The sequence below is a fragment of the Neomonachus schauinslandi genome, chromosome 10 (assembly GCF_002201575.2).
Source record: "Neomonachus schauinslandi chromosome 10, ASM220157v2, whole genome shotgun sequence".
In the NCBI taxonomy this organism is placed as follows: domain Eukaryota; kingdom Metazoa; phylum Chordata; class Mammalia; order Carnivora; family Phocidae; genus Neomonachus; species Neomonachus schauinslandi.
Genome location: NC_058412.1, coordinates 76,747,705 through 76,766,246, shown reverse-complemented (window position 1 = coordinate 76,766,246; position 18,542 = coordinate 76,747,705). Strand labels below are relative to the sequence as shown.

Here is an 18,542-nt window from a genome sequence, read left to right as displayed (position 1 = left end):
TGAAATTCTTTGAGTGGCAACAATGTTTCTTTTCCTTTCTTCTCTGTATTTTCCAAATTGTTTACACTATGTTTGCACAGTGCAGAACAGTAGAGTGCTTATGACAGCCTAGGCTCAGACCTCCTGCTCTGCCTCTTACCAGTCATGTAACCTCAAAAAAAACCCCAAGGCTGTTTCTCTTCTGAAAAATTGGAATAATAATACCACTCACTTCACATAATTGTTGTGAGGATTAAATGAGGTAATGTATATAATGCACCTAACAACACACACACACACCAGCTTTAATCACTTTAGGAAAAAAATCCTTTAAAGTTATAAGAGTTAAACATTAAGCAGGTTAGTACACTTCATCACTCTCATCCAATAATTACAAGTGATATATCATGGTTTCTAACAAACAGTGGAAGAAAAAAAGACCAAAAAAGTTATTTTTTAAAATTTACAAATTACATTCTCTTTAAAACACCAGAATTTTATGCCAACCTATTGAAAGATATTTTGGAATTTGAGAACTAGATAATAGATGGGCTAAGTGTTCAAATGCTACTTCATTAATTTTATGTAAATACAGTGAGTGGCAACATAATGTATGACACACAGATGGGTGACAATGAAAAGTGAAAAATACCATCCACCCCACAAGAAAGATGAAGACTTCAGGTTTCACATTGGTTTAATTCACTTTAATACATCTTTGAACATTCCAGACTCAGTCTTTACTTCCAGGATAAAGAGAACTATATAACTCAGTATCTTTTCTTTTTCCTAGAAATTATTGTGGGGGGGTAGGGGGGGGATGAGAACTAAAAAAGAAAACATAGGGATCCCTGGATGGCTCAGTCGGTTAAGCATCTGCCTTCAGCTCAGGTCATGATCCCAGAGTCCTGGGATCAAGCCCTGCATCAGGCTCCCTGCTCAGCGGGGAGCCTGCTTCTCCCTCTCCCTCTGCCTGCCACTCCCCCTGCTTGTGCTCTCTCTCTGTCAAATAAATAAAAATATATATTTTTTAAAAAAGAAACGAGGGCACCTGGGTGGCTCAGTCGTTAAGCATCTGCCTTCGGCTCAGGTCACGATCCTAGGGTCCTGGGATCGAGCCCCACATGGGGCTCCCTGCTCGGCGGGAAGCCTGCTACTCCCTCTCTGACTCCCCCTGCTTGTGTTCCTGCTCTCGCTATCTCTCTCTCTCTGTCAAATAAATAAAATCTTTTAAAACAATAAATAAATAAATAAATAAAATAAAAAAGAAAAGAAAAGAAAACACATATGCCTTCTTCTGCCAAATTAGGAGAAAAAAATAACATCCAGAGCAGCTGAGATGGGCAGAAGCTGTGCAGAATAAAGCACAGAGAAAGTGCACCTGGAATGGTCCAGAGAGCTGGGGCAGGTATTAGAAAGTGGGGGGCCCAGCCAAAGCCAAGGACGAGCAACGATGGATACTGGAACCTCAATGGCAAGGGCTAGTTGCAAAAGTCTGTCTATTTGGTTTAGAAAGGCAAAAGAGGTAAGGCTTCACAAAGCGTCACCCAGAATAAACTTACTTATAGGAACCTCTCTCTCTCTCTGGGCAGCAGAGAAGCCAGGCTTTGATGTGCGAAGCACAGACCTCTCCCTACACTACCTCCCTTACCACCTGCCTACAGATACCTATCTTATGTCCCTTCAGTGGTGAATAATAAAAAGGAAGCTAGCACACAGCATCCAAACAAGGATACTGTGAGAAAAAAAAAAAAAAGCAGCAAAACTATCAAGAGATGAGTAATGTTCTCTAAAAATGTTATCAAGGAACACATGAAAATTATGATCAATATTTCACCATGAATTAAAATATATATATGAATCCATCATTTCCGTGAAGGAAGAAAACAAAGCAGAAATACAACAACTCAAGAGTAAGATGGCAAGAAACAGGAAGAGATGAAATATGAAAACTCAGGAAAGAGGCAAACAAATCATAGAAGATGAAATTGGTAGAAATTCAATGAAGAAAATATACTATGGAACTCATTGTAAGAAACCAGAGAAGGTGAACACAAACAGAAATAAAGTATTTTTAAAATATCAGAGGGATTAAATAAATAAAATTTAAAAATAAAATATTAGAGGGAAAATGATAGGTATGATAGTCAATGGAAATCTTTCTTATTTTATACATAAAATGAGCCCTTGAAGAAGAAAACCAGCATGGTGCAAAGGTTAAGAGAATAAACTGAGTCTGAATCTTGGTTCTGTCTGCTATATGAATTTGGAGAAGCTTCTTAACCACTTTGTCTCCGTTTTTTCATCACTAAAATGAAGAGGATAATAGTACCTTCTCCATAGAGTTGTTATAATGTGACTTAAAATTTGATAAAAGGCTGGAATAGTACCTGTCACATACCACGAAGCAATGTCTAAGTTTTCCTTAAATTTGAAAATAATAATTCATATTTTAAAATAATAATAAATAAAACAATGGAACAGACAAATAATTAAAGATATAATTCGAGGAAACTTGCCTGAAATAGAAATCTTAGATCTCCATAGGTAAAGGAGAATACCAGGGAATATCAACTACAGCAGTCAACACTGAGATATATCCTAGGACTTAACGGACTTTGGAGCAAAATGGCTGAGGAAGATGTCCCTCAATCGTATCCCCACCAACAACAATTACACATCAATCCACAGACAAAAGTACCTACATGGGAGATTTGGGTTCCAGGTAGGAGACTGTGAAACCCTGGTGCAGTCCAAGACTGAGAAGAACCATTTTGAGAAGGCAGGCCAGCACCAATGTTGCTGACTTGCTGACCATGGTCCTGGATACAGAAACAGAAACAGTTCTGTACCCCTGATGACTCAGCTACAGCCCCATTTGCTTTGGTCCTGTCATCAGTACCATATGCATATGCCAAGGGACCCAGGAGTCATGCAGAATATTAGGCAATAGACATACAGACCTTGGTCCTGACTGTGGACCCTGAAGGAGCCCATGAACTGGCTCTAGTCCCTATTGTCCATGGTGCAGAAGCCCCTGGAGGTAAACCCACCAAACTCAGTCAATAGATTCTAAAAAAAGCCCTATAACTGGGCTCCAGCCCGTCCCAGCCATGGTGCATAGTCTTGCTGGCACAAGGACTGTGCAGGATACACTCCAGTCTGCACCCCCAGGGATCCTGAAAGGGCTATCTCCTATACTAGGCCCCTGTGCTCTTCCAGTGGCAGTCTGCAAGAAGGTGTGCCGACACAGGAACCAGGCAGGAGACACTTGTGGCTGGACCCTCTGAGATCCAGAAAGGGCTCTATACTCAGCTCCACACACTTTGTAGCCAGTAGGCCAGCAGCCCTAAGAGTCTAGAGTCCCAGCAGGAGATACTCTAGTCTGAAAGAGCCCTATACTAGGCTCCAGGCCCTCCCAACAGCAGTCATGCTGACACAGGGACCCAGCAGGAGATACTCCCAGCTGTGCCCCAGAGATCCTGAAGAGCCCTGTATCTGGCTCCAACCACATCACAGCTGCAGGCCTGGTAGACCTGCCAGCCCAGAAAACCAGTAGAAGACACTCCCATCTTCACCACAGAAGATCCTGAAAGGGCCCTATACTTGGCTCTAGCTCCTCCACTATGATCTAGGGCTAGTCCTGCCCATCTGGGGATTCATCCAGTGATGAGGCAGCAGCCCTCCCAGAGACCTGGTGGGAGCCACACCTGCCATGCACCTAGTAATAGGTGCATTGTCCAAAGACCCAATTGTGGATCCTGAAGAGGATCCTTGTCCCAGAGCCACCCTACTAAACAAGGTACTGGAGACAGTTCCATTCACCCAGGAACCAGACAGGATCCATATCCACCTGCTAATTGTGGAACCCACCGTAGCCCCAGCAACAATCTCATAACTAGCTCTAGCCCAGCATGATTGTGATTCTGGAGGTAATTCCATCAGGCAGGGAACAGACAGAGGTTTGTACCTTTGGAAACCAGTCAGTCTATAATGACTGGAAGAGGTGTCTGCTTCTGTGAATACAGATACCATTGCAAGGCTACATGGATCATGAAGAATCAGGCAAATATCACACCACCAAAGGAAACTAATAATATTCCAATAACCAACCCCAAGGAAGTGGAGATCTATGAATTATCTGACAAAGAATTCAAAATAGTCATCTTAAAGAAATTCAATGAAATGCATAGGACATAGACAACCAAATGAAATTGGGAAAATAATGCATGAACAAAATGAAAAGTTTAATAAAGAAACAGAACCCATAAAAAAAGAGCCAAAACAGAATTCCCCAAACAGGAACAATAATAGAACTGAAAATTCAAGAGAGCTTCAACAACAGACTTGATCATGCAGAAGAATCATCAAACTCAAAGACAGATCATTTAATATTAACCAGCTAGAGGAACAAAAAGAAAAAAAGAGTAAGAAAGAGTGAAGACAGTCTATGTGAATTATGGGACACCATCAAGCAAATAAACATTCACACCATGGGAGGCCCAGAAGGAAAAGAGAAAGGGAAAGAAAAATGATTTTAAAAAATAATAGCTGAAAACTTCCCAAATCTAGGGAGAGACACAGACATCAGGTACACAAAGCTCAAAGAACCCCAGGCAAGATCAACCCAAAGAAAATTACTCTGAGGCATATTACAATAAACATGTAGAAACTCAAAGACAAGGAGGGAATTTTGAAAGCCGCAAGAGAAAAATGACTCATCACATACAAGGGAACCCCATAAAGCTATTAGCAGATTTCTCTGCAGAAACCTTGCAGTCCAGGAGGAAGTGGGATAATATATTCAAAGTGCTGAAGCAAAAAACCACCAACCAAGCATACTATATCCAGGAAAACTGTCCTTCAGAAATTACGGAGAAATAAAGACATTCCTAGACAAACAAAAGCTAAGGAAATTCATCACCACTGGACCTGCCTTGCAGAAATGCTAAAGGGAGTTCAAGTTGAAATGAAAGGACACTAAGTACCAATACAAAAACATATAAAAGTATGAAACTCACTGGTAAAGGTAAATATTTAATTAAATTCATAATACCCTAATAGTGTAATGGTGGTATATAAATGACTTCTATCTCTAGTATAAAAGTTAAATATTAAAAATAACTACAGTAATTTGTCATAGATGCACAATATAAAAAGATGTAAAGTATGACATCAATAGCATAAAATGTGGGGCGAGGAGAAGTAAAAGTGTAGAGTTTTTGTGTGCAATTGAAGGCAATTTGTTATCAGCTTAAAATAGACTGTGGTATATACAAAACGTTTTATGTAAACCTCATGTAACACTTACATGTCTTACACAAAAGACAAAGATAAAGGACCACTTTATAATAATCAAATCAAATAATCAAGTCGATAATCAAATAATCACAAAGGAAGACAGTAAGAGAGGAACAAAGGACATTTAAAAACAGAAAACAACAGCAATAGTAAGTCCTTGCCTATCAATAATTATGCTAAACACAAAAGGACTAAATTATTCAATCAAAGACACAAAGTGGCTGAATAGATTTTTTTTTATTTATTTAAAAAAAAAAACACAAAATCTAACAACATGCTGTCTATACTCACTTTAGCTTTAAGGACATATATAGGTTGAAAGTGAAGGGATGGGAAAAGACATTCCACGCAAATGGTAACCAAAAGAGAGCAGGAGTGGCTAGACTTCTATCAGATAAAATAGACTTTTAATCAAAATTGGTCACAAGAGACAGAGAAGGTCATTATATAATGATAAAGGAATCGATTCATTGAAAGGATATCACAATTGTAAATATGTATGCACCCAACTGGAGTGCCTAAATATTTAAAGCAAATATTATTAAGAGAATTGAAGGAAGAAACAGACAACAATGCAATAACAGGACTTCAATACCCTGCATTCAGCAATGGATAGATCACTCAGACAGAACATCAATAAGGGAACACTGGACTTGACCTATATCTTGGACCAAATAGACCTAACATAATTATTGATAGGTAAGGACTCACTAACTTACTAATGGGAGAAAAACCAGAAAATTAACAAATGTGTGGAAATTAAACAACACACTCCTGAACAACCAAAGGGTCAAAAAAGAAGTCAAAGGGATACCAAAAAAAAATATCTTGAAAGAAATGAAAATGGAAATACATATCAAAATCTATGGAGTGTAGCAAAAGCTAGTCTAAGAGAGAAGCTGATAGCAATAACACCTACATAAAAAAAATCACAAATGAACAACCTAAATTTACACCTCAAGTAACTAGAAAAAGAACTTAGCCCAAATTTAGCAAAAGTACAAAGATCAGAGCAAAACTAAATGAAATGGAGACCATGAAAACAATAGAAAAGATCAACAAAATGAAGAGCAGGTTTTTTGAAATGATAAACAAAATTGACAAACCTTTAGCTAAACTAAGATAAAAAGAGAGAATCAATAAATAAAATCAAAACAAAGAAAAGTTACACAACAGAAATACAAAGGATTATAAGAGATTAATATGAACACCAACAAACTGGATAACGGATAAATTCCTAGAAACATACAACCTACCGAAACAGAATCATGAAGAAATAGAAAATCCAAAAAGAGACCAAGAAATAGAAAATCCAAAAAGAGACCAATAATAATAAGTAAGAAGACTAGAATCAGTAATCAAAAATCTCTCAATCCAGAAAAGCCCAGGACCAGATGGTTTCACTGGTGAATTTTACCAAACATTAAAGAATTAATACCAACCCTTCTTTAAACACTTCCAAAAAAGTTGAAGAGAAGGGAACACACCAAAATTCATTTTACAAGGCCAGCATTACCCTAATACCAAAGCCATATAAGGACACTACAAGAAAAGAAAACTACAAGGCAATATCTCTGATGAATACAAATGCAAAAATTCTCAACAAATACTACCAAACCAAATTCAATAGCACATTAAGAAGATCATATACCACAAGCAAATAAGATTTTTCCCTGGGATGCAAGGATGGTTCAATACATGAAAACCAATATGATACACCACATTAATAGAACAAAGGATAAAAACTTATATATCCTCTCAATAGATGCAGAAAAAGCATTTGACAAAACTCAAAATCCTTCTATGAAAAATGGCCATGAAATGAACTCTCAACAAATTGGATATATCAGGAACATACCTTAACATTAAAGGACATATACAATAAACCCACAGCTAGCATCAAACACAACAATGAAAAGTTGAAAGCTTTCCCACCAAGATCAGGAAGAAGACAAGAACTCCTGCTCTTACCACTTCCATTCAACAAAGTATTGGAAATCTTAGCCAGACCAATCAGGCAAAAAGAAAAAGAAAAAGAAAGTAAGAAGGAAAGAGAGAGAAAAAAAGAGAGAGAGAGAAAGGAAGAGAGAGAAAGAAAGAGAGAGAAAGGAAGAGAGAGAGGGAGAGAGAGAAAGAAAGAAAGGAAGGAAGGAAGGAAGGAAGGAAGGAAGGAAGGAAAGAAAGAAGGAAGGAAAAAAGAAACAAACAAACAAACAAACAAACAAAAGGGAAACTCATAGAAACAGACAGTAGCATGGTGGCTCCCAGCGGCTTGCTGGGGGAAATGGGGAGGTGTTGATCAAAAGGCACAAACGTCCAGTAATTAGATGAGTAAGTTCTGGGGATCGACTGGGCAGATGGTGACTGAAGTTAACAACACTGTATTATATACTTGAAAGCTGGTAAGAGAGTAAATCTTAAATGTTCTCACCACAAAAAAAAAAAGAAATGGTAATTACGTAAAGTGATAGAGGTGTAACTAATCTTACTATGATAATCACTTGAATACATGTGTATCAAATCATCATATTGTATACCTTAAACTTACACAATGTCATATGTCAATTAAAGCTCAATAAAGCTGGGAATAAAAACAATCATTTGCACAACCTAGTCAAAAGATAAAGTCACTTAGAAAAGAAAAAAAATCAAGCTAGCTTCAGGTCTCTCCTCAGCAGCCTACAACATGAGAAGACACTGGAGCACAAAGCCATATGACACTCAAAGAGAAAAAAGTGAGCCAAGAGCTTTCTGTCCAGCCAAGCTGTCCTTTAAGCATGAAGATATAGAAAAGAACATTTGAAAACCCTGGGAATATTTTTCTTGTGATTGATTATTCCTTGAGGAAACTATTAGAACTTCAGCCAAACAAGAGATGCCTTGGAAAACCAAAGCAAATGGACTTATAAGTGAGAAATGAATCTATTTAATATTAGAAGTAAAACTAAAACAAACACGAGAATAAGCATATCAGAAGAAAATAAAAACTTAGTCTTTAAGTTGCTTACCTAGTGGTAATAACAGCAGGCTAACCAACAGGATAATGACGGTTAGGCAAAACAGCACCCATAATTTATTTACCTATCAACTATGTACCTATCATGTACCTATGACCTATCAACTATGTACCAGGTGCTGTATAAAACACTGTGTGGGAGGTAACCTGGGTGGCTCAGTTGGTTGGGTGTCTGACTCTTGATTTCGGCTCAGGTCATGATCTCAGGATTGTGAGATTGAGCCCCACGTTGGGCTCCATGCTCAGCACAGAGTTGGCTTAATTGGCTTGAGACTCTCTCTCCCTCTTCCCCTCCCCGCTCCTCTCAAATAATTAAATAAATCTTTTCAAAAAAATAAAACACTGTGTGTGGTACATACACACCCACACAATGTACACATACATACGTATACATACATAAACACATATTCACACACACATATATGCATTCCTAACAACCCACAAAGCAAACACCATTATCCTCATTCATCAATAAGAAAGCTAAAGCTCAGATTGGTTAGGTACCTTAACCAAGATCACACAGCTAAGTGATAAACCCATACTCAGGTCTGACTCCAAAGCCAGGGCTCTTGATTCTACTGCATTTGAGTTCCTAGAACATAGGGCAGTGCCTTATTCTGCCTCATCATTTAACACAGACAATAGAATAGAATAGTAACAATCTATTATTCCCATTTTGTAGATGAGGAACGGGAGGCAGAAAGGTTAAATACCTTGCCTAAAGTTACACAGCTATTTAAGTGACAGGGCCAGCCAGTGTGGCCGAGAGCAGTGCTAGGCAACAGACATATGATGCAAGCCACATACATAATTTCACATTTTCTAGCAGCCACATTTTAGAAAGTAAAAAGAAATAAGTGAACTTAACTTTATTAACACATTTGCTATCACCCAATATATTCATATTATCATCTCAACATATCTATATTAAAAATTATCTGTTGGGCACCTGGGTGGCTCAGTCGTTAAGCGTCTGCCTTCAGCTCAGGTCATGATCCTGGGGTCCTGGGATCGAGCCCCGCATCGGGCTCCCTGCCCCACGGGAAGCCTGCTTCTCCCTCTCCCACTCCCCCTGCTTGTGTTCCCTCTCTCGCTGTGTCTCTCTCTGTCAAATAAATAAATAAAATCTTAAAAAAATAAAAATAAAAATTATCTGTTATTTTATATTTTTTCCATACTAAATCTCTGAAATCCAGTATATATTTTACACTTACAGCACATATCAATTGGACTCAACACATTTCAAGTGTTCAGTAGTCATAGGTGGCCAGTGGCTTCTTTACTGGATGGAGAAACTCTAGACCTACATGTGCCACCAACTTAATACCACACAAACTCTCCATTTTCCATTCTCCAGCATCTATCCCTGAAGTGTTATTTTACAAAATAAAAAAAAAAAGTAAACAGTTATATTATCTCAGTGGTTTCCATCTCTACAGAAAAGCCATCCTAGGGTTAGAGTTTCATCTTTATAGAAGGTCACATTTATGTATGTCAGTGGATCATATTGTGTGACAGTCATCTGTTCTCCTTGTATTTTCTGTTCCCCACCCTCCCTCCATATTCAGGCAGATATCAGGCACATTGCAAATCTGCCCCAAAGGAGGCAGGGCAGAAAGACAAAGTAGCCGGCAAGACATTCTGGCTTTTTCTTTTGAAGCCTAAACCTCTAAGAGAGGCCTTAGGATTTACAGAGCAGGTAGCTTTGAAGAAGCAGGAGGGAGAGAGGCATTGTCCCAGATGAGGAGATTCCCTATAGTTTGGGGGAGAAGAGGAGAGGGTCCCAGGAGAAGATGGGAACTGGCTCCACATCTCTGCAGCACCTTGGGAGGCAGGTGCATGGTGAATCGGGCAGGGTAGGGTGGGGTCCACAAAACACTCCCACATCCCAAGCTCAGCATGGGAGCAGCAGAGAACTGGTTGACCAGGAGTGGCCATAAGAAAAGGATGATGAGTATTTATGGAGCAATCTGGGGGAACAGATGTCCAATGTCTAGAGCCCCACCTGAAGGGTTTCATAGCACTGCCTAGGACCTACAAACCTTGGGGAAAGCTCAGGAGGAGAACTCTGAGATAAACTGATGTTAATTTCCTGCCAGTCTACTAGGATAGAAGGGCCCTGGAATCAAAAATTAAACTGAATTCGAGAAATCAAAGAATATGACCAACCTTGCTTTTGTGACCAGACATTCATATCTGACATTAGAGGTCTCACTTAAGTGCACAGTGTCCCCCACACAAGCATTACACCCAAGTCAATTCACATCTAGTCAATGGTTGTAACTATTGGAAACGGATGTGCAGAGAAGGTGTGGCCTCACTACAGATGTGGGGAATACCAGTGACCTAAGATAAGACTAAGTTTCAAAGAATACCACAGAATACTTTTAAGTCGTAGTCAGATACAAAGCAATCAGCAGAAAGGCCACTTGGGGTTTGCTTAGACTTATTAGTTTCCCTGACTCCCTGAGAATGCCCAGAAACAGGGATGTGGAAGATAATTTTGAAGAAGGAAGAACTATTTCAGCAGCACCAGCTGAAGCCCTACCAGCCAGGGCAAATGAAGCCTGTCACTGTGGTCAAGTGTAGGCTGCCATGTTTAGAGGATTAGGAAGCTCAAGTCCACAGATTCCTTAAGACCCAGCCACCAACACAAGGAAACCCTGCTACCTGCCTATCTGACTCACACCTTAACCTCTCATCAAAGAGGTGGCCTGGGACACCTGCCAGGAGAATGTGGGGGAAGGTAAAGCCTGGCTCGGGCAAGAACAGTGAAAGTATTGTCCAGTTCTGGAGAGGAATCTTTTCTCAAAAAAAAAAAAGCTGAGAGTTCAGGGAAGCTCAAATGCCTCGTTTTATTTTGCTTATGGATGAGATGAATATTTCATGATATACAAAGACCATGAAGAGAACCCATCCTCATTAACTGAGAGGGAAGTCAAGCTGCAGGGGGCTGGGTGGCTCAGAAGAGCTCAAGAAGGTAGCATCACTCCGGTCCCACAGTAATTAGGCTCTGTTGGTACCCCTTCTCCTCTCCAGCAGTTAGTCAAGCCCACAACAAAGAGAGAACGAGGCAAGGACACCTACATGGAGAGAAACACGGAAGAGGAGAGTGATCTATGCCCCACGAATATAAACATGAGCAGGGACCCAGCCAACTCTGGGCAGAAAGCCAAGGGGAAGGATGGCTGTGAGGACGGAAAGCACAGAACTACAGCTTCGGGTAGGCATCACCTGCCAGATTAAATCTCCTGCAATTCCTAAATCTAAACCAAAGATCCTGTTCTCTACAATGAGGAAAGCCCATCCAAGGGTGACGGAGCATACATAGATGGGATGGAGCCTGGGCTGGGAGGAAGCGGAATCTCTAAGGCAGGAAGTCATCCCCAGAAGTGAAAGGTAAGAAGTCCACCCAGGGGTCAGGTTCCCACACCCAACTCCTAGGAGCCTAGGGTTATGACCCAGCCAGCCCAATGCTACCAATGTCCTGCAAGCCCAATGCCAGCCAGTGACCTGGCCCCACCCTCTTGTAGGTGACAAACCATTCCTTTCTTAAAACGTGGAGATTTTGCTTCAGGAAATGTGGATGGCTGAGATCATGTCATGACCTTTGCAATATCACTATTGCACCCTACACACACACACACAACACACATGCACACGCACACACACTTTCCCTTTGTCATTACTCTGTGCTTGCTGGGTTCAGGGGATGTCCACAGCAGGCGAAAAACAGTCTGCACAATTCCCCCTAATGTGTGAGAAAATGGGAATGAGGTAGTGCAAAAAAGATTATGAAATTTTTAACTGATCTATCTTACATACCAGAGTATGTGAAGAGAGATTCCTGCCTCCCCTGGTTTCTGGACCCTTCCCAAACCACCACTAAAAGATGCTGTCCTGTCGGTGACTTATAGGCCACAAGCAGATGCCTTATAAGCAGCCCGAGAGAAGAGAAGGGAGAGGAGCGTCAGGAAGGAGTCCTCAGAAAGGCAATATGCAGAGGGGACAGAAAAACCCAAGCAAAGGCAGTGGGAGAGACATCTTTGAGGGTTCAACTGAGAGTGAACACGTGTTGTTCTAAGGAGGCAGCAAACATTTAGACAGGGCTAGAAAGTAGGGGCCCTATGCAAAAGTGAGGTTACAACATGGGGCAGGACCGAGCAAGCACTACCGTGCTTGATCAATATAAAACTTTAGCAAGAGCTATGAATGCACTCCCCAAATATTTAAATTTAAAATAATGTCATTTCAACATACCTATGTTTCAATTCTTTGATATTTTCAACCACTTTTAATAACCCAGAAACAATCATTAAAAATAACAAATTAAAACATGTGTCCAGAGGCATACATTTTTTCCCTTTACCTCAGGCTCCCATACGACTTAACACATCATCTTTGCTGGAGCTTGTCTTTATTTAAAATTGTGACATTTTTGATCACCATGGGTTTTTTGGCATTAATTTTGAACTTTTAAAACACTGCACTGTAATATTATTTAAACAAACACATGAAAAGATGCTCAAAATCACTAATCATTAGGAAAATGCAAATCAAAACCACAATAAGATACCACCAGACACCCATGAGGATGGCAACTAACCAAAACCAAAAAGATAACAAACTAAAAAAAAACAGAAAACAACAGATGTTGGAGATGATGTGGAGAAACTGTGCACTGTCAGTGGGGACATAAAACAGAGCAGCCACTGTGGAAAACAAAATGGAGATTCCTCAAAAATTAAAAATAGAATTACCATATATGATCCAGATATTCCACTTTAGGGTATATATTCCAAGAGCAGAAAGCACAGTCTCAAAGAGATATTTGTACACGCATGTTCACAGAGGCACCACGCACAACAGCCAAAAGGAGGAAGCAACCCAGTGTCCACTGATGGATAAATGGACAAACAAAACATGGTCTATACATACAAGAGAGTATTATTCAGTCTTCAAAAGGAAGGAAATTCTGACACACGCTACAACATGGATGAACCTGGAGGACATATGCTAAGTAAAATAAGCCAGACACAAAATGACTTCTATGAGATATTTAAAATAGTCCATTTCAGAGACAGGAAGTAGAATGGTAGATGCCACGAACTGGGGGAGGTGAGAATGGGGGTTTGTTGTTTTAATGGGTACAGAGTTTCAGTTTTGCAGATGAGAAGAGTTCTGGAGATTGGGTGCACAGCAATGTGAATGTATTTAGCTCTACTGAACTATACACTCAAAAACAGTTAAGATGGTATATTTTACTTTATGTACATTTTACTACAGTTTTTAAAACGATTATTTGTCTTGACTAGAGTTTTTCCATATTGGGGTAGTGCACGGGGTAATGGGAAGTCATACTCTGAAAGCCAATTATCTGGAGTCTAGAAAGTCAGTAATAGCAGGAAAAGCAAGAAATCTCTTCCAGTTGCCAGGTCAGTTCTCTGAGCAGTGTCCCTCCAACCATTCAGTCTCTCCTTTCCATGCAACAGGAGGCACCAAGAACTCCTGAGCAGGTGTTCCTGAGGGGGGGTCCTCCCTCCCCAGCCCAGAGAGGGGCCCGAGCAAACTCATACTGGCAAATGCTTGACCCCAAGGGTGGAAAATGGGGAACGGGACCTGAGCAGGAAGGACTGATCATCTGCCTCTGAGGCCTCGGGTTGGGTTGGAAACCACACATTTTCCAAACCAGAATAGTCTGTCAAGGATTTCTGGGCAGTTTTTGAGTGGGAGAAATGCAATGTTGGCATTTCTGGGACACCATGATTGATAGAGGAGACAAGATCGTGTATTTAGGATCTGGGCTCTCTCCTCAAATTCAGAACGTGGGATCACTGAAATGGCATTAGAACAGCAGGCCATGCTCTGAGCACTTCAGACTAAGAAAATGGTTTAAACTATAATTTAATTTGTATGAGTCACAGGGTTGGGGAAGATGGTAGATGCTGAAAATGTAAGCTATGCAGCCAGATCGGTTTCCCTCTATAACTAAGTTGCCAAGGAACACATAAGCCAAAACTGAACCCCTTTACAGAAACTGGCATGCTTTGGGAAACAGGTGACACCTCACACTCTTTACCCTGATTCAAACATTGACCACTAGGCTTAATCTCGTACATTACTTTTACTAGGCATGGCATACATCCTGAATTAATTCTTTTTTGTTAGATTAGCGTTATTAACCTTGCTTAACAATTGACATTTTTTCAAATTCTCTGGAGATAGCCACTTCGCCATCAGAACAAAGGCATAAGCTACCTAGAGCAGTGCCACTGAAGAGCTCTAGCAGAACCTCTCCCCTGCTCGTTTGGGGGCACTAAGAATCTGAATCCACAAAGTGTGTTATCAGGGACAGGCTTTGTGACTCAAACTCCTGCCTTGGTCTCCTGACCCCCTAGCCCCTTAATGCAACTGCCTCCTCCTCAGGCCCCATGCTCTTCTCCCGGGAGCCTCTGTAGCACCATCATGTGAACAGAGGAACCTGTTAAGCAGATGTATCCTGTAGCTTCTTCGCTTCTCGCAAAGAGTAGTTCTTGCCTTACACTGAAGCTAGAGGTCTCTGTCAATAACAAAATGAGTAGGAGGGTGGAGGTCGGGATGGGCTCTCTCAGACCTCTAGCTGGGTCACACCGCAGCATCTCACACTCGAACACGAGCTTCCTTCCCTGCTTTCCTCAGCAGGGTTCACTCGGTATCTTTGGCACTTTGCAATTTCATCAGCCCCAAAGAAACTCCCACCTCTTGGTTTTCTGAGTAACCTTCCAGCACTGTTTTTTCTGAACCTACTCCTCACTGATTTGGTGACCTCATTTTCTATGCCTGTGAAACTCTCTGATCATACTCTCTGATAAAAAGGGGAAGTTCACTCTGCCTCCACAGAGGTTCCTGTGGGGCCGGGGCTCTGGCCCTCCCAAGAGGCAGGTCAATCCGCTGTCTGCCGTCACTGACGGGTGGGACAGCAGAAAACCCACAAGATGTGTTGGCATCCTGGCTACAGCATCTGCTAACCTGGGCAGCAGAGCAGTTCTGCCTTCCCAGGAACTGAGTCCAGCACTGAAACATTCGGGCCACATCTCCAGAAGGTTCTCAAGTTCGTTCAACGCACATAACTTAGGCCACTTCCCTGGGTGGTAATAAACTTATGCCTGTTGCAGGCTGACAGATTCAGCAGTAATATCATGAACTGCCCCTGGACCATATAAATAATGAAAAAGATTCCATTAGTCCCTACCTAGTGCTTTATTTCCTAAAGTTACAGAAAATCACACTGTGTTGTTGTGTGTTTTTTGGATCCCAGGTACCTGGAGGGCGTTTTCCTTTCAGTTTCCTTAAATTCCAAGTAATTACACTGTCACCATCCTTTACGGCAAGTGGGGGAAACTCCACACACTCTGTTCTCTCCGCAAATGCATGGAATCTGAAACAGCAAGAGATTTGCAACATTAGGCTAGTAGTGCTATTTGTGCATGTCTACTCATTCTCCCAAGACCGTGAATTTGCTCTGCTGTGGTGCCGAGCATCTTAGATGTTTCACGGCTATTCCCTGTACCTGGTCAGTTCTGCCAAAACAAAAGACAGGGAGGCAAAACAGAAGAGCGAACTGTGAATGTTGTTGGGATTTTAACGCATGACTCTTCTCTTCTCTTAGAGGGTAATTAACCCAACTAAATGGTATGTATTGACCCTGGAAAAATGATACCCTCTGCTTTATATTTATCCTTCTGTTCCCAGGGTTCAATCATGTCAACAGAGTGTTGACAAGCCAACAGTCTAATGAGGCCTCAACAGTGCCCACGGCCCTGTGGGTTCAGTGTTGAAAGCTGGTGACAACAGGCACCATTGGCTCATCTGCCAATTGCCGACGGGCTTCTGTCAACTTTAACTTGGCAAATATGCACTTCCCCAGAAACTAAGCGGAAACCCTAATGAAAAGAATTCTTGTGTGGACAAGTTTTTAGGGCCTGACTCCTCAAAATGTGATCCGAGGGGCAGCAGCAGCACCTGGGAGCTGCTTAGGAATGCACATTCCTGGGCCCTACCTGGAGCTGCTGAGTCAGAATAAGCACTTGAACAAGATCCCTGGGGGATTCAAGAAGCACTGGTGTGGTCTACAAAATGAGGGGCTAAGCACACCCTTGACAATCTGGAATCCAAAAAGTCAATGATAGCAGGAAATTTCTTTCAGATTAACAGATCATCTCTGGGTAATGCTCTTCTGACCCCTTAAGAGTTCCACCTTTGCCTGTTTCTCAGCACGAAGAAAATCCTGAAGCAGGGGTTGGGATGGACAGATGGATGCACAGATGGTAGGAGAGGTGTGGGGGCTTTACCTGGGCCATGGAAAGCCTGGGTCCTATTTCTAGAGGGTTTCAGGTGAGACTAAAACAATGACAATGGCAATCCACAAGCCAGCCTTGTCCCAACAGCCCTCTTGGGGCCAATGGACCCTTAACCTGGCCATGCCTGCCTCCCACAGGTGCTTCCACCAGAGCAGACCTGTGATCTCCTTACAAAGCAGAGGGGGGATGGCTGAGGTTTGTCCTGCCAGGTCCCACACCCTGAGTCCCAAGGCCTTTGGTGCCCAGGACTTTCTACTCTCTGATCTATTCTCCAGATTAGAAAAGAGAACAGGGCAGACACTCCCTCTGGCTAACACAACCTCATTTATGCAGAAAGCAAAACATGCTTTGCAGGTTGGTGGCTCTGTTCAGACACAGACTCAGGCACGGGGGAACCAAGAATCCAGCCTCCCTGCAAGCTGAGCTCAGGGCACGCCCTTTAGAGTTCCATAATGACTGCACTTCAGCTGAGGCTCACCAGCCAAGGGTGTGCGGAGGCCAACCAAGAGACTTGGGGATCTGGCAGGGGTGGAGCAGGCAGGAGCCGCACCGGTTGTGGGTTGGGCTCACTTGCAAGGGCCAGAGCAGGGACAGAAAAGCATGTCTACAAATCGTCCTCTCCGGGAAAACTCACACTCGATGGTACATGGCCTAAAAATCAGGAGCTGAACTGCAGCTTCTCCCATTTTAAATTACTCCCTAACCTCTCACCTGCCCAGAGAAAGTGCTCCACGTGAATCAAGCAGAGGACCAGCAAGACAGGGAGTCCTGCCAGTTGCCTTTTACTCTCTCCACTAGCAAAAGTAGGACAGTGAGCCCCCCTGTATTTGGGGGGATTTAGGAACCCAGAATTGAAGCCAAACACCTAATGTTAAAAGATTTCAAAGTTTTAATGGTAGCCAGAGCAGTGGTCTTCAGAATCACCAGGGATCCTGTTAAGTATGAGTATTCTTGGCCCTCCCCTAGCACCCAAAAATCAGGATCTCTGGGGCTGTGGCCAAGATATCTGCATTTTAATCAAACTCCCTAGGCAGCTCTTATGCAAAGTGAGTGATTAAATTCCTGTTCCCAGGATCCCCTCTATTATGTAGAATCAGGCTGTAAGGTGAAGCCCTGGACCTCTGAATTATTAACAAGCTCCCCAGGCAAATGTGATGAGCAATCAAATTTGGGAACACATGCTCAAGGGCAGTAATTGTACCCATTTCAGACAGGCTAACTGAGGCAAGAACTCAGTCATTCTCCTTATAAACGCATAAGTAGCTGATCTCTCTCCACAAGGGACCTAAACCTATCCACACAGACAAGGGGATGGGTATGTTTTTAAAATGTAGATTCAGTTATTTTTCAGCTATGATGAGGCCACCAGATCAGTATAACTGCCACTGAAAATATAGTTTGCTACTCACAGTTCCTGCTATAGACTGTATTGTGGCCCCCACCCCCCAAATTCATATGTTGAAGCCTTAACCCCCCAATGTAACCATATTTGACCGTATTTGGAGATAGAGCCTTTAGGAGGTAATTAAGGTTAAACGAGGTCATAAGGCTAGGGCCCTGATCCAACAGAATTAGTACTTTTTTTTTTTAGATTTATTTTAGAGAGAGAGAAAGAGCATGTGCACAAGCAAAGAGATGGGCAGAGAGAGAGGGAGAGAATCTCAAGCAGTCAAGCAGACTCCTTGCTGAGCGCAGAGCCCCATGGGGCAGCTTGATCTCTCCACCCTAAGATCATGACCTGAGCAGAAATCAAGAGTCAGACGCTTAACCAACTGAGCTACCCAGGCACCCCGGGATTAGTATCTTTTTAAGAAGATATACCAGAGAACTTACAGGCATGTTTGTGCTTTCTCTCTCTCTCTCTCTCTCTCTCTCTCTCTCTCTCTCTCTCTCTCTCTCTCTCTCTC

At 41.9% G+C, this 18,542-nt stretch overlaps 1 protein-coding gene across 1 annotated transcript in view; it reads right to left on the bottom strand.

Annotated features, from left to right (window-relative positions):
- VWA3B (von Willebrand factor A domain containing 3B) overlaps window positions 1-18,542 on the bottom strand; it is a 208,277-nt gene that overhangs the window by 160,871 nt on the left and 28,864 nt on the right. Inside the window, exon 6 of the mRNA XM_021701230.1 lies at window positions 15,598-15,713. Coding sequence (XP_021556905.1) covers window positions 15,598-15,713 — 116 coding nt within the window. The remainder of the gene's footprint in view (window positions 1-15,597; window positions 15,714-18,542) is intronic.